The sequence below is a fragment of the Kogia breviceps genome, chromosome 3 (genome assembly GCF_026419965.1).
Source record: "Kogia breviceps isolate mKogBre1 chromosome 3, mKogBre1 haplotype 1, whole genome shotgun sequence".
Classification (NCBI taxonomy): Eukaryota; Metazoa; Chordata; class Mammalia; order Artiodactyla; family Physeteridae; genus Kogia; species Kogia breviceps.
The window spans coordinates 135,298,263-135,321,716 of record NC_081312.1 but is presented as its reverse complement, the minus strand read 5'-3'; the positions used below and the strand labels follow the sequence as shown (position 1 = coordinate 135,321,716).

The window sequence follows — 23,454 nt, the reverse complement described above, 5'->3', positions numbered from 1 at the left end:
AAGAGCAGAAGCTGCTTTCATTTACCCAGCCCCAGGGACACACAAAAAACTCTGATTTCAAGTTGTTTCTCCGAGTTCCACCTCTGCCAGTGGTTCCCCTTCATCTCCCTGCAGTATGACATCTTGGCTCCCAAACATGGCATGCGGTCTTTGAGCTGGACTTCCCTTCCTGGTGACCCTCGGTCCTCCTCTTTCTGGACAGTGAGGTTGGACTCTTCCGTGTTTCACAGCACACCATGTTCATTTCTGTCCACATATTTTTGCTTGTGCTACTCCTTCCATCTTTTCAAACACTGCCCATCTTCAAGGCCCACCTCCTGTCTAGCCTTCACTAGATGCTACCACCGCACTGGTAACCACTGCTTCCATGTCCTCTGACACTCATTGTCCATGGCTCTTCTTAGAAGCTCAGCCTTATCTGGTAACCATTTCATGTATCTGTCACCTGAAACAAGGGACAGCAGAAACAAGGGACAACATTGGGGGTGGGGGGGCAGGGAACATAAAGTGGCCCCTAAGGCCTTGGCTAAATCTCAACCACATCAGACCCCTAAAGTCAAGGGTAAATCTCTAGGGCAGCTTAGATTGGCAGACCCAGTTCCTCATACCTTTCTGGTCCTACAACCCTTGAGTATCAACCAAGTCTTTAAGGCCACTTTCCCCATATCTCCCAGTTTCACAGGTCCTTTTGTTCTTGGGAGGTGTGAGCCCCCTCTTCCTCAGTCTTGGCTCCCAGGAGTAGAGGCACAGCTGGCCACTCCTCCAGTGCCAACACCTGCCTTGGTATGTTGGCACTCAGTGCTCTGGTTGGGCTGAAACTTGTTTGTTAAAACTTGCCTGTTTCGGGCTTCCCTGGTGGCGCAGTGGTTGAGAGTCCGCCTGCTGATGCAGGGGTCACGGGTTCATGCCCCGGTCCGGGAAGATCCCACATGCTGTGGAGCGGCTGGGCCCGTGAGCCATGGCCGCTGAGCCTGCGCGTCCAGAGCCTGTGCTCCGCAACGGGAGAGGCCACAGCAGTGAAACTTGCCTATTTCCTCTCTTCCTACCTTTAAGAGTTTAAGCATTTAAGAAAACTTCTATCCATCCATCCACCCATCCATCATCCATCCATATATTTTTAAAGCTTCTCTTCCTTCTACCTTTCTTTTCCCAGCTAATTCACCTGGAGATCAAACCTGCAATCCGGAACCAGATCATACGGGAGCTGCAGGTTCTCCATGAGTGCAACTCCCCTTACATTGTGGGCTTCTACGGTGCATTCTACAGTGATGGCGAGATCAGTATCTGCATGGAGCACATGGTATGTGGCAACCTGTCAGCCTCTGAAGCAGCGGCCTGGGAAGTGGGTGGCTCTGGTGTAATCTTTGGTCTGGGATGTGACTGGCTGCTTCCTTGTTCCTCCCTGGATCCAGCTCACTGTCTTGGGCATGTGGGAAGCCTGGCTGTAGAAGTTGGAATAGCCAAGAAGATGACAGGCCTCCTTCCTAGGTCCCTGTCTCTTCAAAGAGAGGTGGCAGCAATCAGGTGTCCCTGGTGGTTGTACCAAGAGCACATCTCCCAGTTTTCTTGACCCCAAGATTTTGATGTGGGTAAAATCTGGTTAATATAGTTTAAATCCGTTTATTACATGCCATGCTGTGTGCTAGGTACATGTTCTGGGGTTATGAAGATAAGTGAAATAGTCCCTGTTTTCAGAGAGTTTATAACTGGCTTTAAGAGCAGGGTTAGCAAAACTATTACTGATAAGCTAGTATTTATTGGGTGTATATCATATCAAGCACTACCTTAAGCAAATTAATATTTTATTACATTTTTATAACACCTTATTAAGTTGGGTACATTATCTGCATTTTATAAATGAGGAAACTGAGGCTCAGAGAAATGGAATAACTTACCCAAGATCATACAGCTGTTAAGTGGAATTGGTAGAATTTAAAGCAAAGCTGTCTGACCCCAGTGTACTTTGTTGAATCTACCGGATAGTGACTGGGGCTCTGTTTCCATCCTTGATGGCCAGAATTTCAAAGAGAGAGGCTGGCTTCATGGTTGCTAATGCTTTTCTGTCCCCAGTAGGCACCATGGCACAGGGGACTTTGGAATCTGAGATGTTTATTCATATCTCCCTTCTCCACAAAAATCCAAGTGGACACCTTGTCTTGTTTGCCATTGTGTCTCTAAAGCCACAGCAGGTGCTCAGTAATTATTTGTTTGCAGATTGTCACCTTCTTGTCATGACCTTGGGCAAGTTTCTTTATCTTTCTGATTCTCAGTTTCCTCATCTATAAAATGGCCATTATTGGGCTTCCCTGGTGGCACAGTGGTTGAGAGTCTGCCTGCCGATGCAGGAGACACGGGTTCGTGCCCTGGTCCGGGAAGATCCCACATGCCGCGGAGCAACTGAGCCCGTGAGCCATGGCCTCTGGGCCTGCGCGTCCGGAGCCTGTGCTCCGCAATGGGAGAGGCCACAACAGTGAGAGGCCAGCATACCGAAAAAAAAAAAAAAATTAAAAAAAATAAAAAAATAAAAAAATAAATAAAATGGCCATTATTATACCTGCCTCGTTGTAGTGAGGATTGATTAAAATAAGATTTGTAAGTCTTCCAGCACACTGTGTGACTCAGAGCATGCCTTCTGCAAACTTTAGCTTTTGCTTTATTCTCACTGGGGCTGACAGTTCAGAGACAAGGGCTGACATGATTGAGTCTACATGCTTCGTGGTTGCTCTGCTTTCAGTCCAGCCTAGTGTCCCTCAGCAACTTCTCCACTTCCTTCCTGACTCTCTAGACCTGCCCTCACCTCTGGAATGAGAGCCCCAGGGCCTGGTCTTAATGAACTCCAGGAGAACCCTCCTGAGAGGTTTGTCCCTTGCTGGTGCCCCCATTATTTTGAACATCTCTTCGTTTCAATGATCAAGAAGTGCCATACACAGTGTTGCAGTCATGTGCTGACTTTTGTGGCGCCATATGGAACATAGATTCTGCAAATGTCTTCTGTGCATCTGAAGGTCACTTCAGAAGGTCCTTCTTGCTTCAAGGAGAGTGAAGCAGTCTCTGTGGGAAGCATGTGAATGTTTCTGGCTTGGTCCTAGCCCAGGCCTGGGGTGCTAATTATTTTCCACTTGGGTTTTAACCTCCCTTTGGTGGGGTGGGGTAGGGCAGGGGGCGGGGGCTGCTCCGTATCCTTTGGGTTTCTTGTGCTCTTTGTGCTGATGATGGTTGGTTTTCCAGCTTTAGCCCAAGAGTTGGATGAAGATGTGTAAATGGCACTGGAGGCCCTTGAAAACTAGAAAGGGAAGAGAGTGGAAGTGATGGTGGTCAACCAGTGATAAAACAAGAGAGGCCAGAGTAGCCTTTTTTCCTCTTGGGTCTTGCCAAAATAATGGAAGATGGGTGGTGGCATGGCTAGACATAATAGTAACTAGCTTTTCCATCTTCTACCACTTGTTGGGTCCTTTTCATGTTATGTGACTTCTTAATCACATCAGCCCTGTCATATGACATGGATTGACCCCCCACCCCCACCCCAAGCCGGTAGATGGAGAGAGCAAGGCCTTGAGAGGTTTAGTAATTAGTCTAAGGTGTATAACCAGTAAGTGTCAGAGCTGAGCTCTAACCAGTGTCTCTAACCAGGTCCACTTTCTTTAAATTTCATAGGCTCCCCATTACATAATGTAAGTCATATACTCTCTCAAGATTTTCTCATTTCTAGAGAGAAATGTTTGGACCGGATGTTCTCTAGGGACCCCTTCCCATGCTAACATTCTGTGTGTCTATGGTTTTTGGCACTTGTAGCCAGTCACTTGATTACATTAGTTAATCAACATGGGTTCAGCTTCACAAACACTTATTTTAGTGCCTATTTGGGCAAAGTGCCACATGAGCTGCTGAGGGGATGGAACCATTGAGAGCCGTGTCTCTGCCCCCAGAGCTGTTCACAAGCTGCATGGCTGTGTTCTTAGGGCCTTCTCAAGTGAGGAGTATCGGTGTGGACATGAGAGCTTCTGAGCACCAGGTATGCATCACCTCATGCCTGCTGTCTTCTGAACCATCAGAAATTCTTTCTTAAGTAACCTCCAAGTTCTGTTCCTCTCCCTTTAATAGGGGAACCAGGAGGCTATCTGTAGGTTTGAGCATGGTTGAACTCCAGGGTGCTTGTTTCAGAGGTTAAGATCAGGCCCTAAACGTTGATAGTCAGTGCCTTATTCATTTATTCAGATCCTGCTGGAACCTCTTTAATTGGCCTTATGTGGCCTCTTGCCACGTGGAGTTCAGTGTTTCTGTCTGTCTTAAATTGACCTGTGTTGAGGCTTCCTCATTCTGGAATCCTTTCTTCACTCTGTAATCATAGACATTGATCACAACCTCATGCTCCTTACCCTTGTCCAGCCTTTCCCTCCTGGAGGAGGAGACGTCACAAGGTTTGGTTTCCCATTCTCTTGGCGCATTTCTAGTACCTGCAGGTCAGTTGTTTTCCCCCATGGATTTGGCTCTCTGGGGACATTGAGATCCTCTCACGTAAGTCCCTGAGGCAGAATATATCTTTGGAATTACCCCAGAGGCCTGAGTGTGGAAAACTGGCTGTCAGAGACTGGGAGGGTCAAAACCTTTCTGAGGGCCAAGCAGAGTGTAGGGCACCTATTAGGTGATATGTGTTGAGTGACTGGATAGGGGAAGCAGGATGGGAGAGCACATGGTCAGAGCTCAAGAGAGAGTTAGGGCTCAAGAGAGAGTTAGGGCCTTCTGTTCCTGGGTACACATAGGCTCAGAGGGCAGCTGGAACTGTCTGTTAACACTAGTGGAGAGGCTCAGAGTTGCCAGGGATGGGACCCTGTAAGGAAGCAGTTGTGGCCTGAAGTTCAAGTAGCCATGCTCCAGAGTAGCTTTCTGCTCTAGGCTGGGCCCTCTCACCCCTTTCTTGTTCCCTGAGCAAGCCCTCCTGCAGGAGAACTCCTGCACTGGCTGCTTGTGACAGGAAAATTCTCTGACCACTGGCTGCCACTTCTCTTTAGGGATTTCTGCTTTGTCTCAGCTTCCACATTTCAAAGATGTTGTCATATAGAGCTCTGTTCATTAGCCATATCCCAGCTTCTAAGATTCTTTGGTCCTCTCCGTGTCACAGTCTTTACATGATGTTCCTTGTCATTGGCATTTCCCCCCAACATTTTACTATGAAAAATTGCAAAAGTACAGAAAGTTGAAGGAATTGTGTTACGTACACTCGAAAGCCACCACCTAGATTCTACCGTTAACATTTTGCCGTATTTGCTTTAACCACGTACTGTCTACTTACACACTGCTCAGATTGTTTTTTAGATGCAGTTTAAAGTAAATTTGTCATCAACGTGCATGGAGCCCCATCTTCTTAATGCACCTGGCTAGGGGCTGACCTTTTCTAGACATAAGCTGTGTTTGCACTGCCCAGTCTGAGTTTTGAGACCCAAGGGGTACATGGATGCTGCCTGATCAGAACAGGAATGTTCTTGTCTTTGGGGAAGTAGATTCCTACTCAGGTGGTAACTGAGCAACCAGAGAACTGGGGACTCAGGGTTGATGTTTCTCATGCAGGAGTAAAAGCTTTTGAGCTCTTTTTTTCCATAAAGCATTTGTCTCTTCTGTAGAAAACCTTCACAAAAGCACCACTGACTTAGTTAATAATTAGCTTCTAAAAATAAGCACAGTTTCAGCAGCTTTAGTCAGCGAAGGCAGGTCCTTGGCAACAGTGCAGTAGAATTGAAAGGTTGTGAGATGAGTCGCGGGCAACACTGGCTGATCCTGATGTGGTTCATGCTTCTTAAATCCTGTTAATCCCATCGTTCACTCTGTAACTCTGCTTGTAGCGCAGAGGGGGTTAAAGGGAGGAGAGCCAGCGTTTCCTCCTTTTTGACAGAAATGTTTACCACAACCCCCAGGGAAAAGTGTAAACCAAGACAGTTAGCTGGGCCTCCCTGTCCTGGCTGTGGAACCTGAGAACCACAGCCTAGCTCTTCTGCCTCGTTTGCATCCAATTTGGACAGAATTGCTCTGTTACCTAGTTTTAAGTGTATAGTCCTCCCTGATAATTAGGCAAAGTCGTTCAAACAAAGAGTCTGAAACCACATTCAACTGAAAGCAAAATAGAAATGGCTGGAAACTTTCTGCACTGGAGTCCCTGTTCCTGTCAGTAAGGGAAATTGAGAGGCGCCGTGGCATTTCTGGGAGCCTGCTGACTTGGGTGTGGTTACCTGGGCTGTGGCGCTGTCCTGATTTGGCCAACACGGGCCTGTGACATTGTGAAGGCAGCCAGGCTCAAAGGATGACTCAAACCCCAGCCTGGCTCACCGCCTGGGTAGGGCTCTTCCAAGGGCTCGTGGAAAATATGTGTTTACAGAGGAGTTCTCTTTGACTCTAGATTGATATTTCCATGCTCATATCCATGTGGAGATTATGGCCCATTTGAATTTTAGGTTGAATTTTGAAATCCTCCCCTGTGCTCCTTGGTTGTCTGACCCACCATTAGGCAGTTGTGCTAGGGAGTTTATTATGATGAGACGTTTACCGTATTCAGGAGTGTTAGTGTGCATTTAAGTATACACCTGTACCATTTTCTTTTTCTATCAGCATCCATGATCCAGAGTTGATCTGTGATAGAAAGTCATTGGTCCAAACTATCCTTTTTATAAGCGTAGAATTTTTAAGTTGATAATCTATTTTTAGCATTGTTTTAGGTAACGTTTCCTGAGAGCTCTGTATCCCTGAACGAGTCTTACCTATTTTCTCACCTCCTTTAGGTAGTGTTGTAGCTACCTAATGAAGCCTTTGTACAAAATGGGCGCTCAGTAAGTATCCGTTAATTGATTTATAGATTTAATTCTCCACTTTCATAAACGAGGTCAGTAATTTTAAAAGGTGAGACATTTATTTATTGTAGAAAATGTATAAACCATAGAAAAGCACAAAGAAGAAACTATCGCACAACAAAGACCCCTGATAATCTTACTATCTAGACTGGAACATTTTGGTAACATTTTTGATATTCTGGTTTTGTGTGAGTATATGCACCCTTTTTAATTTTGATAAAAATGGGATTATTCTCTGTCCTTCTTGTCTTTATTATGTTATGCATTGTTCTGTGACCTTACATTGCATGGCTGCATCTTAAAGGCTGGGTGGTTTTGGAGGCAGGATGTCAGTGGGAACACCTCTCTGCTTCTCCTACCCAGATCTCGCCCACCTCCAAGGCTCAGCTTCCGTGTGTTACTCTTGTGAGCCCTTCCCTTGGCCGCTTTGTCCAGGAATCGCTTCCTCCTCTGAGCACCTGTAGCAGTGTGTGTTCTCTTCATTCAACTGTTTGTTCCCTGCCTTGTTCAGAGAAGGATTTAAGGTGCCTTGCCTCTTTATGAATATGTTCTGTCTCCCCAAGCAGAAGGTATTTTTTCCTGTACTTACAGTTTTTCCCATTCCTAGTTCCTCATGTATCCTTCTGCCTTACACAGAGGTGATTAAGAGATGATAGTTGACGATGGTAGATGCCCGGTGTAGACAGTGTACTTTAGAAAATCTATCTGAGTTTGTAGGAATTATCTCTACTTCTAGGGTAATTTTATATTGTGACTGATAATGGGCTACACCCAAAGCCATAGAGGCAGGAACATATTTCTGTCTCAACACGTGAGGGTTCCTTGAGTGAGCATTTTTTCAAGATCTCAGGTTAAAATGTAGCCTCCACGGATGGGAAGGCCCTTGTATGCAAGCCCTATAGAAGCCAGCTTCACTCCACATGTTTATCTGCTCTTGCGTACTCCCTTTCCACCACCTCTGCCCTGGGTCCTGCTCATGTCGTCTCCGCCTGATCAGCTGGTTGCCAATTGTCCTGTCTCTTTCTCTCAGCTGCTATGGTTTGGGTACCTTTCCTTCTGCCTCCGTAAAGTCAGGTCTTAGTTCCTTGGTGGGGCTCCATGATCTGGCCACAGATGGCCATTTCCAGCCTGATCCATCCCTGCATTTCTTCATACACCTACAGTGAATGAATCGCATGTCATCCCAGGAGTACTAAGCAATTTAATGCTTCTCTGCTTTTGATCTTGTTGAGATACCCTGTTCTTGGGAATTCCCTGGCACTCCAGTGGTTAGGAGCGTGCTTCCGCCCTGTTCTGTTGTCCCCTTTGCCCCTCTCCTTTTCCAGGTATGGAAATCATGCTCATTCTTTGAGTAAGATTTCAGCTCAAATGCTATCTTCTAAGTGAAGGCAGAATTCTCCCTTCTTCTCTCTCTCTGTGTGTGTGTGTGTGTGTGTGTAGCACTTTTACTATACATTTATTCTGTTTTGTTATATTTTATTGAGTCCTATATTTCTCCTACTAGTTTGTAAATTTATTGAGGAAAAGAGCTAGGTCTTTTTTGTATCTTTATTCCCCATAGAACCTAACACAGTGCATGGCATTTTGTAGGATTTGTGGAATGAATGATTGCTTTCTATGACATTTTTCTTTGGATTTTATTAAATATAATTTGTTAGGATAATGCCAAATGGAAGTTGTGACTTACACAATGGTGACAAAATGGCAAACATTTATTGAACTCTTACTGTGAGCTAGACATTGTTCTAAGGGCTTTATATATATGAGCTTGTTTAATACTTATAATAGCCCTATGAATATCATAATAGCCTTATAATTATTATCATCCACATTTTACAAGTGGAGTAACTTGTTCAATGTCCACTAGATAGTAAGAGTTGGGATGCAAATTTAGACAGTTTGCCACTAGAGCCTGCACTCCTAACTGCTACTCTATTCTGTCAGTTCAGTAGAATTAGTAATTTGACCACTGAATTATGAATTTTTGACCACTAAATTAGTAATTAATGATTATTCATAGGATTTGAATTATTAGTTGTTTGGAAGCTCCCACAATGTTTTGCATTCATGTCTTACTTGATATCTGGAACAAATTGAAGGGTGCCCTTCTCGGAAGATTTGTCATGTGTGAGATTTACTTTCCTGCTGAAGTTTAACACTTGAAAGAATAGTTAGAAATGTTGTCACTAAATGGGCTGGTATTCTTGTTCTTAGGATGGGGGTTCCTTGGATCAAGTCCTGAAGAAAGCTGGAAGAATTCCTGAACAAATTTTAGGAAAAGTTAGCATTGCTGTGAGTATATTGAGAAGTTTTTCTCCCAGTTTCCCTCACTGATAAGTTGAGTTGGTAGGAAAGGGACAAGGAGGAAGGTAGGAAGTCAACAAAGGGAAGGTTTGTAAGAAAAGTTAGGTTTTTCACCAGAATTTTCTCTATCTAGATTCTAGATAGAATATCTCCCCCCGCCCCGGCTCTTTCTCGCTAAAACTAGCAAAGTAGATTTCTGTATATTAAAATTTGTCTTGAAAAATAGGACAGGGTATCCAAAAGAATTCCCATTTGTGGCATCAGAAAGCCTCTTTTTTAGATTGCAGATTTGGAAATAAATGAATTCAAGCAAAGTGGGTTTTTTTTACAGTTGTCTAAACTTGGCAATAATCAATTTTGCTTAAAAATCATACTCTATATACCATGTAAAAAGATGGTTTCTTGATAAGACAGGTTAAAAATCAAAAAAGAGAAGAAAAATAAGGGAAGAAGGCAAATTTGTGATGTTAGATGAAATATTTCCTAGATAATTTTAAAATAGAAAAGTTGAGTATTTTCTAAACACCACTGTTTCAGTTTCCATCTTTTTACATTTCCTTTCCCCTAGGTAATAAAAGGCCTGACATACCTGAGGGAGAAGCACAAGATTATGCACAGAGGTAAGAATTTATTTGCTAGTTATGTTTTGGATTTTTGCTGAAGTCTAAAAGTTGTTGCAGCCTCTTTTGTGTTTTGTTTTGGTATAAAAGCCATTTGCTCGTATTTTTGATTTTTACTACCCTCTTTGACTATTTAGTTTGATATCTGGAGCAGCAAGAACCATCCTCTTTTTAGTATGTGGTGTACCTGTTACCTGAGGCTGTGACAGACATAGTCACCCAGTATGCACAGACCAAATGCCCAGCTAGAACTTAGTTACCCAACCCCTGGCTGCCCACTGGACTAGACTGTGCGTAGACCCAAAGCCATGACTAACTGGATATGAGTTTGACTCTAAAAAAAACTCTGGGTTCTTTTAATAAAGGTACACATACACTTATCATATAACCATACCACTCTTAGATATTTATTCAAGATAAATGAAAACATATGTCCATACAGACTCATATACACATGCTTAAAGCAGCTATATTCATAGTAGAAATAACTAAAATGTTCTTCAACAGGCAAAGAGATAAACAAATTGCAATATATCCATACAAGAGAGTATTATTCAGCAATAAAAATAACAGGCTATTGACACATATAGTTTTGATGAATATCAAAAACACTTCTGCTGGATGAAAGAAGCCTGACCCAAAACAGTACAAACTGTTTCTATATGTATAAAATTATAGAGAAAACAACACAGATCTATAGGGACAGAAAGTAGATCAGTGGTTACCTGAGGGTTTAGGGAGAGATTAACATCAATGAGGCATGACGGAACTTTCTGGGGTGATGAAATGTTATATCTAGATTGTGGTGGTAGATACATGGGTATGTGCGTTTATCAAAAGTCAAACTTTCCGCTAAAGTGGTTGCATTTTACAGTATATAAGTTATACCTCGATAAATTTTACTTTTTAAAAAAAGATGAAGAAGCCAGAGGAAAGACAAATGGAAAAACACAGTGCTCTCGGCCATGTCCCTTCAGCTACAGTGTGCTAATAGTGACAGGTCTAGGGAGGGATGGTGGAGGAAGAGAGGAGTGGACTGCTGAAATTGACTGGCCAGCTATGAGCCACTATATATTAGGTAATACATTCTAAATTTTAGAATAGGTATTGTTTTTTTAATTAAATTTTTAAACTTGTAAAATATACATAACATAAAATTTATCATTTTAACCATTTAAAAATGTACAGTTCAAGTAGAATTTTTAAAAAAGAAATAAAATATACAGTTCAGTGGCATTAAGTACATTCACATTGTTATGCAACCACAACCACCATCAGTATTCTTAAGATGTCAGTTTTGCTTTATTTGATCTGTAGATTCAAAGCCATCCCACCAAAAATCCCAGTAGCCTTTGTAGAGTTGACAAATTTTGTCTAAAATTTTTAGGGAAATGCAAAGAACCTAGAATAGCCCAAACAATTTTAAAAAGGAAAAACGAAGTTGGGGGATTTAAACTACCTGACTTCAAGGTTTATTAGAAAGTTACAGTAATCAATAGAGTGTTATATTGGTGTGAAGCTAAGCATAATAGATCAAATAGAACATAATGAAGAGTTCAGAAACAGACATATACATATAGAGTCAATTGAGTTTTGGCAACGATTCCAAAGTAGTTCAATAGGGGAAGAAAAATCTATTCAACAAATGAAGCTAAACAATTGGATATCCATATGCATAAAAATGAACCTCTACCATTACCTCACTCTCTATACAAAAATTAACTCTCAGTGGATCATAAAACTTCTAAAAGAAAACATAGGAGACTATCTTGGTGACTGTGTTTTAGCAAAGAGTTTTAAAATAGGACATAAAAAGCACAAACTATAAAGGAAAAACCAATAAATTGAGCTTCATCTAAATTAATAACATTTGCTTTTCCAAAGACTCTGTGACAAAAATGAAAAGGCAAGCCATGGACTAAGAGAAAATATAGGCAAAACATATATCCATAAAAGGACTTTATGTAGAATATATAAAGACCTCTGATAACCTAATAATAAAAAGATAAACAATGCAATTTTTAAAAAATGGGTAAAAATATATATGCTGTCTACAAGAGACCCACTTTAGACCGAGGGACACATACAGATGGAAAGTGAGGGGATGGAAAAAGATATTCCATGCAAATGGAAATCAAAAGAAAGCTGGAGAACAGTATGGAGGTTCCTTAAAAAACTAAAAATAGAATTACCATATGACCCAGCAATCCCACTACTGGGCATATACCCAGAGAAAACCATAATTCAAAAAGATACATGCACCCCAATGTTCACTGCAGCACTATTTACAATAGCCAGGTCATGAAAGCAACCTAAATGTCCATTGACAGAGGAATGGATAAAGAAGATGTGGTACATATATACAATGGAATATTACTCCGCCATAAAAAGGAACAAAATTGGGTCATTTGTAGAGACGTGGATGGATCTAGAGACTGTCATACAGAGTGAAGTAAGTCAGAAAGAAAAACAAATATCATATATTAATGCATATATGTGGAACCTAGAAAAATGGTACAGATGAACTGGTTTGCAGGGCAGAAATAGAGACACAGATGTAGAGACACAGAGACACCAAGGGGAGAAAGTGGTGGGGGGGTGGTGTGTGATGAATTGGGAGATTGGGATTGACATGTATACACTAATATGTATAAAATAGATAACTAATAAGAGCCTGCTATATAAAAAATAAAATAAAATTCAAAAAAAAAGACAAGAAATAACAAATGTTGGAGAGGATGTTGAGAAAAGGGAACCCTTGTGAAGTGTTGGTGGGAATGGAAATTGATGCAGTCATTATGGAAAAGAGTATAGCATTTCCTCAGAAAATTAAGAGTGGAACTACCAAATGGCCCAGCAATCCCACTTCTGTTATTGGGGTATATCCCACTTCTGAAGAAAAGGAAAACACTAATTTGAAAAGATATATGCACGCCTATGCTCACGGCAGCACTATTTACAATAGCCAAGATAGGGAAACAGCCCATTGTCCAATGACAGATGCCTGGATAAAGAAACTGTGGTACAGATATACAATGGACTATTATTCAGCCAAATAAAAAATGAAATCTTGCCATGTGATAACATGAAAGGACCTTGAGGGCATTATGCTAAGTGAAATAACTCAGACAGAGAAAGACAAATACTGCATGATCTCCCTTACATGTGGAATCTTTTTTTTAAAAAAAGAAAAATCCCAGCTCATAAATAGAACAGACTGGCGGATGCCAGAGGCAGGAGGTGTTTGGGTGAAATGCCTGAAGGTGAAAAGGTACAAACTTTCAGCTATAAATAAGTCATGAGATGTCAGAAACAGCATGCTGACCATAGATAATAATATTATATCGAATACGTGAAAGTTGGTAAGAGAGTCGACCTTAAAAATTCTCATGAAAGAAAAATAATGTACTTATATATGGTGACAGATCTCATTTAGACTTATTGTGGTGATTATTTCACAATATATACAAATAACGAATCCTTATGTTGTACAGCTCAAACTACCACAATGTTATATGTCAACAATACCTGAAAAAAAATAAACTATGATATCCTTGGAACAATAAAATATCAGAACTAGTTGTGACTTCTGAAGAAAAAATGGGTAAAAGATTTGAACAGACACTTTACTAAAAAAGATATGCGAATGGCAAATAAACACATGAGAAGATATTCAACATCATTAGGGAAATGTAAGTTAAAGCCACAGTTACTGCTACACACCCACTAGAATGTCTGTAGAGAGTAACTCTATATTATTGAGGACATGGAGCAACAGGAACTCTCAGTCACTGCTGATAGGAATATGAAACAGTGCAGTTGTGCCGGAAAACAGCTTATCAGTTTCTTAAAATGTTAAGCATGTATCTATGATACATTCAACCATTTCACTCCTAGGATTTTCCCTAAAGAAAAAAAGAAAGCATAGGTCCAATCAGGCCCTTGTACCCGAATGTTCATAGTAGTTCTATTTGTAATAGCCGAAAACTAGACACAACCCAAATGTCCATCAACAGTTGAATGCATAAACAAATTGTGGTATATCCATACAATAGTATACTGCTTAGCAATAAAAAGAATAAACCATTGATAACTTGCAGCAGAATGGATGAATCTTAAAAGAGTGATGCTGCATGAAAGAGACAAAGAGCTGTGTCACATACTGTGTGAATCTATTTACATAATTCTAGAAATTGCAGACTAATCTGTAATGACAAAATACAAATCAGCGGTTGCCTGGAGAATGAAGGAAGGGGAGGAAGGGAAGAATTGCAAAGGAGCATGAGGAAACTTTGGGGGGTGATAGATGTGTTTATAATCTTGATTGTGGGCATGGTCATATATGTACTCATCAAGTGATACACTTTAAGTATATGGAGTTTATTGTATGAAAATTATACACCAATAAAGCTGTAAAAAAGCAAGAAGCAAAAAAAAAAAAAAAAAGTTGTTGAAAATCAGTGATAAAGAGAGATTCATAAACACAGCCAGGGAAAGGGACAATCACTTTGGAAGACAGTTTGGTAGTTTCTTTTAAAATTAAACCATACAACCCACCAACTCCATTTCTCAGTATTGACCTAAGAAAAATGAAAACATTTGTCCACACGAAGACTTGTGCACAAATGTCATAAGCATCTTTATTCATGATAGCCTCAAACTAGAAACAATCAAAATTTTTCACCAGCTGAGCAAGTAAACAAATTTTAATATATTCAAACAGCAGAGTGCAGCTCAACAATAAAAATGAACAAGTTGTTGAGACACACAACTTGGACAGATCTCAAAAACATTATGCTGAGTGAAAGAAGCCTTATAGAAAATAGTCCACACTGCATGATTCTACTAGAACTGTCAGATTTAATCCACAGTAACACAGTAATAAAGTAGATCAGTGGTTGCCTGGGGATCTGAGGGGCTGGAGTGAGGGTGAACTTCAAAGCGGCATGACAGAACACTCTGGAGTAATCAAAATATTAAATTTTGATTTGGTGGTGGGTTCACAGGTGTATATGTTTTTTCAAAATGCATCAAACTATACACTGAAAATGCAAAACTGTAGAAGGCCTTCTGTTTTCTAACTGCACTGGCTACATTTTGTCTTCTTTCCACTGACAGTTAAGAAAGTGTCAGTAGGAGGTATGGTATGGCTTGAGGCTGGGAGCAGTTTTCCAGCAGTTTATGGACCTTAATCTGTGTTTTTTTTTTAAAGACCTCTGTGTTTTATGTTAGAATATTTCACTGTGTCAATTTCTAGGAAATAGGAGTAGCTGAGAGGAGAGGAGGAGTCAACATTTCTTGAGCATGGGGCTGTGTTCTGGGGCTGCAAATGATACGTGTAATCTCACTTAGGAGGGACCCATGAGCTCAGTGTTGTAGAAGGATCTGGTGGAGTAAAGGTGTTCCATTCCATTCCACCTATAAAATGGAATCTTCTTGCCTGCTCCTAGGTTGCTGTGAGGATTAATGAAATTACATATGGAAAGCATCTGGCAAGATGTTTTGCATATAGAAGGGCCTAACAAATGCTAATTGCCCTTCTTATCCCTTTATATAAATTGTGAGGAAACAGATCCAGTGAGATCTAATTCCTTTTTTGAGCTGTACCTTTGCTCCTATTATTGCCTTTCCTGGCAATGTTGACTTTCTAATCCCCACCCCACCCCCTCACACTCATATCTTTGTTAGACTAAGTCTGCTTATTTTTTTTTAATGTATCAATATATCATGTCTATGTTTTTTTAAATTGAAGTATAGTTGATTTACAATGTTGTGTTAATTTCTGCTACACAGCAAAGTGATTCAGTTATACGTATATATGCGTTCTTTTTTTTCATATTCTTTTCCATTATGGTTTATCACAGGATATTGAATGTAGTTCCCTGTGCTATACAGTAGGACTTTGTTGTTTATCCATTCTATATGCTAATCCTTTTTTAAGTACTATGGCACGGAGGCTTGGGAGTCAGCCAGTTGAAATCCTAACTCTCTTACAGATAGGGTGTATAAACTCTCTGAGTTATTTATTCATCTGTAAAATGAGGATAATTCATGCCAAAGAGCAATAATTGCAAATTATATACTTATTTCATATAGTCGTGAAAATTAGTCACAGTTGTTAATAAATGATAGCTAATTGTAATAATGTTGCTGTTTAGCTCAAACATCTCTTCTTACAAGAAGCTTTCCCATGAACCAGTCCCTTCCCAAAGTGGATTAAGTGTTCTGCCTCTGTATTCCTTTGACACAGTGTCCATCCCTTTCTTGTAATAAATAATGATCATTGTTTACTGAGGACCTGTTATGTGCCAAGTGCTGTATTAGGTGCTTTATGCAACTTATCTCACTTATTATTCCAAACAACCTTCTGAAATAGGTGTTTTTCCTGTTTTATAGATGTAGAAAACAAAGCTCAGAGAGTTTATATGTCTCTCTTGCTAGTCTGTGAATTTCTTTAAATCAGGGAACACGTCAAATTCATCTTTGTATCCCTAGTCCCCAGCATGATAGCAGACTAGCTCCTCCTGAAAGGTCTGTTAAATGGGTGGGTGTGTGACTGACTTGTGCCAGAACACACAGGAATCAACAGTGAAGCTGGGCTAAGAACCCATGTCTTCTGCTTTTAACCCAGTCATGAATCTAGTCCTGGTTTTTTCTCTACCATGTGCCTAATATGTGCCATGCTCTGCGTTGCTGATGGAGGGCTCACTTTATTTTCGTTCCCAAGAGAGGAAGGTTTCAGCTCATTCCTGGAATAACCAGCTTGCTTTCCCCTTCTGCCTGGTAATGCTGCCCCCACTCTCCCAGGAATTTCTTTTCTGGCTCCACCATTTATTGCTGTTTGGCATGCAGAGCTGCTTTGTGAGCCAGATGGGTCTCTAGACAGATGTCTTGGTGGAGGGTTCACTCCCTGCCCAGCCGAGAAGGGAGAGTCACTAGAAGGACTTCTGCTCCGGTGAGCAGTGTGTGTGCAGGCAGCCCTGGCCTGGCCGCTCAGCTTCTCAGCCTCCTGCTGTTTGTGGGTCTTCTCCAGAATGAATCCTGAAAGAATTCACTGGAAGGCCTGGCCTGGAAATGGTACTCTTATACAACTCGATTCCTTAGCCAGAAGCACAATGAGTGAATGATTCCTGGAAGCTGAGTTAGGGTGAGAATGAGAGAGACTCTCTGCCTCTGTCTTTAGGCTTTCTCACTGCCAGTAAGTTCCTTCTCTGCTCTAAATATATTCTTTCCTGATGAAATTTAAACTCCATTTCTTCTCATTCTGTCCTTGAGGAAAAAAGGGGAAGAATAAAGAGGATTTTTCTCTGCCTCATGTTTTTTAAAATTCTTTACTTGTTGATACTGACTTGGTGGGGATAGCTCTGATTATTTCAGTTAGTTTTTGCTGTGTAATAAACCACACCAACACTTAGTAGTTTTAAAACAACAATAGCTTATTACCTTGTACAGTTCTGTGGGATGGCAGGGCCTTCTTCCCCATGTTTTCAGTCATCCTCTGGGAGGCTAAACCCTTGGCTTCTTCCCATGATGGTCTTAGGGTTTCAGTAGCAAGAGGGGGTAACCCCAATACTCAAGCACCATTTAAGCATGTGCTTGTGTCAGGTTTTCTTGTAATGTCTTATTGGCTAAAGCAAGTCACCTGGCCAAGCCAAGATTCAGAAAGTAGAGCGATGCACTTTATCTCTTGTTGGGAGGAGCTACAAAATATTATGGCCAGTTTTTTCACTCAGTCACAGTGATACAAGTTCAGGGTTCTAATGCTGACTGTGCTACTTACTGTGTAACCTTGGGCAAGTAATTTAACTTCTCCAAACCTCAGAAAAGTGGAGAAAATAGACCCTACTTAAAGGTTGTGAGGATTGAGATAATACCTGCAAAGCACTTAGAATAGTATTTGACACATGGTAGACACTTAATATATGTTAGCTGCTGCTTAGCAGATGAATTAGTAGGTTTTTATGAGTGCCAACAACAGAAACCAACCTAATTTGGTTTAAGCTTCTCAAAACATATTCATTGGAAGGAGCCTGGAAAAGTATAGAGAAGCCTTTGAAAAGCTGAACCCCCAGACTGTGTTGGGATAGGGACCAGGGAGGGCTGCTCTGGTTTGGGTGGCTGGGTCACTCAGGCAGAAAAGCAGCTGCCCCAGTCCACGGCTCCCACAGGGATGCTGCTGCTGGGCCAGCGGGCCCTTCTTCGCCTCACTGGGTGGGGCTCCAGGCCCAATCACCTCCCACAGGGGGCCGCCGTGACTGCCTCTAAGTGTATGCTCCCACGACAGTCATGCAAGTATCAAGCGACCATCCCTTCCTACTGAGTGTGGGTACGGGTTGGCACATCCATGGGCAAAGGTGACAGGATTTTAAATTATTAGGTTGAAAGTGATGTCTAGGTGTGTGCCCTGCTCTAAGTAAAACTAATGTATAAAAGTAACTTATAGCACAAGTTGCCCTAGGGGCACTTCTTTGCTTTTTCAAAACATTCACTAGAGGATTTTTCAAATACAATTTCTCACAGACTCTTCAAGAAGGCAAGCAAATTATATCAGTTTGATTCAAGCTTTTTTTTTAAGGGGGTGGGAATATGTCGGTGATACAAAATTAGGCATACCTGCACTTACAGATTCATTTTTAAGTGAGAGGAAGTACAATAATGGTATTTGGGGGGGTGAACAACTGTTTTCAGGTACCATTTAGAAACGTCCTGTTTTTCCAGCTAGGTAGTAGCCTCTTGAAAGTTTTTCAGTTTCCTTTCTCCGACCAGGTGAGCGTGTCCTGGTGCTAGTGAGATGCACTGCTGTGGCTGCCTTTCCTATGTTTCTGATGTGTCCATGCTGTGTGGGAACCCAGAGATCAGCAGGTTCTCACTCTGGTTCCTGAAGTGCTTGGTCTCTGCCATTGCGGAACAGGACTTCTTGGGCAGGACAAGTAGAGGCAGTATTCCCCGTGTCTGAAGTTGTGGCCAGCTATTCTGGATTTCATCCACGGTGAAGCGGTCCACTGTGATCTGCCTTGGTGTCGTGTGGACATTGTATTCTGTTTCCTCCGGGTGTTCAAAGGGAGCAGCAGTCTGTGCAGCTCAGCCTGGTGTGCTTGGTTTATGGGCTGTTGATCGGGAGGTAGGGATTAGATCTGTGGTCCCTCTGGGAGTGTACGTTTTCTCTGAAATCTCTGGGTGACATTCTGGTGGGTAGTCATGGATAGGTACACACACGTTCCTCTGTTTACTTGCCCTTCTCGTAGACGTTTCCCCCATCAAAGAAAAGTTAATTCGTATTGTAAAATATTCACTGAATACCTACCAAGTGCGAGGTACTGGGTGGATCACTGCCGAGGGCATAAAGATGGCTCATAAATGACTTGTGTCCTCTGGGGACTTAGAGTCTAACAGGGGAAAAGAGACATATCTATAAGTGATTCTAATGCGTGGTGGAGCACAGCCAGTGTCATTGTTTTGTGCATGAATCGCCAGGCTGCCAACTGTCAGAATCTGATGTGATATAATTAGTCAGGATTCTTTGTCTGTGTCAGAAACCTAACTCAGGATTACTTAATCAAAAGAGGGACTGCATTGGCTTGAGTTACCAGGAGGTCCAAAGGCAGGGATGAATATGGGGTTGAAATGATAGCCTCAGGACTCTGGTTACCTCTTGGCTCTACTCCTCCTATGTGGGCTTCCTTTTCAGTCAGATTCTCTTCACTGGGGGCAGCACGGACCTCACTAGCCCGATACTTCTAGTCCTTAGTGCTCCGTATCCCAGAGAAAGCTCCGCCCAGTCTCCTCAGCATCTAGGTCAGTGCTTGAATCGCTAGTTGGATCTGCTTGGAGACCCTGCCCAGTCCTGGACCATTTGTTGTGTCCAGGGGACTAGAGTAGTGTGGTGGGCCATCTGAGTTATGAAACCACCTCTGGGGCAGGATTGATGAGGTCCCTTCATTGGCGCCCTAGCAGGAACGCTATTGTGGAGGAGCATATCCCAAATGAAAAAGAGGAGTTCTATAACTAGAAGATGGGAGGAACAGATTCTGAAAGCAAGCAAATTACAGTGAAAAAAGTTGTTCCACTATAGGTAATATTAAGCATTGGGTCAGAAAGACAGAAAACTGCTAACACAGGATCAAAACAATAATTAAGCATTTAAGGCAGGGGTGGGCAAAATTGGCAGCTCACAGCCTGCTGGCTATTTTTGTATGGCCTGCAAGCTAAGATTTGTTTTTCAGAATTTTGTGACACATGATAATTATGTGAAATTCAAATTTCGGTGTCCATAAAGACGTTTTATTGGAACACAGCCAGGCTTATTTAAGTGTTGTCTGTGGCTGCTTTTGTGCTGTAATGGCAGAGTTGAATAGTTGCTTGTGAAAGAGATTGTGTGGCCCTCAAAGCCTTAAAATATTTGCTCTCTGGTCCTTTTACAGAAAAAGCTTCCTGACCACTGAGTTAAGGGGAAGAAGAATCCCCCAACTGAGAAAGCTTTAGAATTTAAGCACAGAAGTCAGCTGTAAGTTAATTAACTTTAGGTGCTTCATGAAAACGGTGTATGACATGGGTAGGAGAGAGGGTATTTCCCCGATCCTGGAGCTCTGAGAGGGCTTAGCTCCAAAGGTTTCTGTGTAATCTTTCCACTTACTGTGGCAGGAGGTCTGAGGTCTAGTTCAACCAAAGCTGACCTAAGTAGTTAGGCTATGAGTTAAGGTGTGTTTGGGGGGCTCAGATGCAGCTGTGCTTCATGCCATTTAAAGCAGTGATTTGCATTGCCAGCCCACCATGCTTCTTAGCCCCCTGTCATTATCAAGATCTTGTTTTGGGACTTCCCTGGTGGCCCAGTGGGTAAGACTCCATGCTCCCAATGCAGGGGGCCCGGGTTGGATCCCTGGTCAGGGAACTAGATCGTGCATGCATGCTGCAACTAACAGTTTGCATGCCGCAACTAACAGTCCTCATGCCCCAACTAAGAAGTCCACGTGTCACAATTAAGAGTCCACGTGCCGCAACTAAAAAAGATTCCCTCATGCCGCAACTGAAAGATCCCAGGTGCTGCAGCTAAGACCCGGTGCAGCCCAAATAAATAAATAAATAAATAAACAAACAAACAAAAATCTTGTTTTGATTAAGACCCTGAAGAAGCATTACGTGATTTAGATCAATGCAGAGTTCATAGAATTTAGCTGGTGAATAATTTCTGCCTTGGAGTTGTTGGCAGATGAAGATCAATAAATGCTGAGAACAGTGTTAAATTAAGTCTCAGCTTATTTTTCTCTAACTTTTGTCAGATGAAGCAGTGTGTAATCTCCCTGATCTTTATGCCCAGCACTGAATTAGTGGCCTGGACTGCAGTGTACTGAGAAAGCTGGCCTGAGGGGACGCCCAGCCAGACTGTGATTGGAGCAAGCTGCGATGGTTCTCTGCAGAGCTAGAGTCGTTTGTACCTTGGGACCTTCTGGCTCAGAGGACCCTCCAAAAGAGTTCCTAATTGCCCGGGATGAAGAGTTTTGTGAAAACAGTGAGCTCTCAGGTCAGGATGAGATTGAAGTCCTCTGCAGAGACTATGAGAGTGTTTTTGGATCCTAGTCCTGGGGACAGCTGGGAATCTCTAAGGCACTTGGAGGGATCCCAGCAACAGCCTCCAGAGGAATAGGGTCCTCACAACAGTCAGAATTTCAACCTCTAAAGTCTTCCTCTCCCTTCAGTCAGACTTGCCATTGGCGCCGATAGGCAAGATTTGAAGTGGCCCGAGTTTGTTTTTGTTTTGTTGTTTTACAAGCTGTTGGTGGCAGACGCGCATGTAGTGAGTTTCTCAGTGGCTGCTTCTGTGACCTTTGCAAGGCACTGTCCTCCCTGCCAGAGCTTTCCTGGTGTCCTGCCAGCCAGGCTTCCCTGAGGAGAGTCAGGGTGGCCCCTGAGGCTGCGCACAGGGCTCTGTCCTGAGCACAGTCCCTGTCAGTGTGTGGCAGGGGAGTATCATCTGAGCCTCAACCCATAGGTTGCCCGTGGTGTCCAGGGGGTGGCCTTGGCTACACCTCTGCTTCCTTTGCATGCCACTCTGATCCCCCAGCCGTGTGGTGACAGCCTCAAGGGGACAGTGAATTTACAGGGAGAACAGATTTCTTTGGACTCTGTCTAGACTGCCCCACCTTACAGATGGAGAGAAACAGAGAGTGGCTGATTGGTAGCTGGAATCCAGTATGTGGTCTCTGGTTAGAAATGTGAGTCATGTTCTCTAGAATTACCTCAGTGCTAGACCCACAGCTATGGATTATGCCTACAGACGAGTTTGTTTCTTAGCATCTCAAGTGAGGCAGATGGGACACTGGAGGAGGGAAAGCACTTCCTCAGTTCCCTTTAGGGAAGCATCGTGGAGGAGGTGGTATTTGGGCTGAGCTCTGAAGCATGGGGAGAAGTTACGCAAGTGACAGTGTCAGTGAAAGGAATTCCAGGTAGAGGGAAACACATGAGTCATGATGACACACAGTCAGGGAAACATAGATATGTGTCCTTATATATAGCAGGTCGTTCGGGGTGTTTAGAACAAAGGATTCCTGGTGGTAATCGGTGGGACTTAAGTGAGAATTAGTAGAAGCGATCGAGGAGGGTCTTCCCTGCCATGAGGGACTGGATTTTAGCCTGGACAGTGGGGAGCTGAGGGGCACCCCTGCACAGGGAAGGAAGGCAAGCTGTCCTTGGAGGAGGAGGCCTCATGCTGCTGCAGCTAAGGTGAGGCGAGAGGGGAGAGAGGTCAGTTAGGAGGCTGTTGCCATGGTTCCAGAAGAAAGAACGTGGGTCTGAGTCAGGGTAGTCACCAAGTGGAGGGTGAAGAGGACACAGGTTGGGAGAGATTATCCTACAAAGCCCCTGAGAGCAGAGGCCAGGTGCTGGTGTGGACGGATGGGGAAGGCAAGGGAAGGAAGCCACAAGGTTTGCCCCGTGGCCCTCCCCAAGGCGGGTGGTGGAAGGGACCCAAGGCCTAAGGCTGTGCCTCCTCCCTTTAGGAAAGACCTGTTACCCTAGGCTGAGAGGTGATTCCGGCAGAGCTGTGTCCTGCTCCTTTTCACGTCACAAAGCCTCATTTCTAAGGGAAACTCAGGGCTGGGGGTACTGCCACTCTCCTCAGTTACAGATAACTTCCTGAGGAGGACTGTGGGCCCGGGAGAGCCGGTTTGACTTGGAAGTCTGGTGACCTGGTGACCAAAAGAAGGGGCAGATTTTGTTAACCACTGCCCTAGCAAGGTGGAGCCCAGCTCACCGTGCCCAGTGCTACAGAGTGACAACGTAGTCTAGTGGAGCATCTCAGCTTGAGGGTGGGAACCAGCATTAGGCTTAATAGCACCGAGTTAATTAGAAACAAACATGGTGGGATTTGCTTTTTCCATTTGGAAACAACATGTTTCAAAATTTATTGTTGGAGGTAAGTGCCTGCCGCCTTGTAAAGTGTGTGCGGTGCTGTCATTGGCTGGTAGTGTCAGGCAGTGAGTCCTCAGAAAGCTGCTACCCACCAAGTGGCCTCAGAGCCACTGCTTCCCTTTCCCTTTAGCGTCCTGGCTGTGGACGGAACCTCATGGAACGTTCTCTCAGGCTCGGCCATTGGCTCCCTGAGTGATCCTGTCAGTATCCCTCATCACTTCTGAGCCTTACCTTCATTCGTTTAGTGGTAATCTTGCGTCCTTCTCCATCTCCTGGAACTGTCCTCAGGA

General features: G+C 42.9%; 1 protein-coding gene across 1 annotated transcript in view; it reads left to right on the top strand.

Moving 5' to 3' along the window:
• The window catches only part of MAP2K1 (mitogen-activated protein kinase kinase 1), a 78,272-nt gene that overhangs the window by 36,154 nt on the left and 18,664 nt on the right, over window positions 1-23,454 (top strand). The window contains exons 3-5 of the mRNA XM_059057836.2: window positions 1,154-1,300; window positions 9,051-9,128; window positions 9,709-9,760. Of these exons, the coding sequence (XP_058913819.1) occupies window positions 1,154-1,300; window positions 9,051-9,128; window positions 9,709-9,760 (277 nt within the window). The remainder of the gene's footprint in view (window positions 1-1,153; window positions 1,301-9,050; window positions 9,129-9,708; window positions 9,761-23,454) is intronic.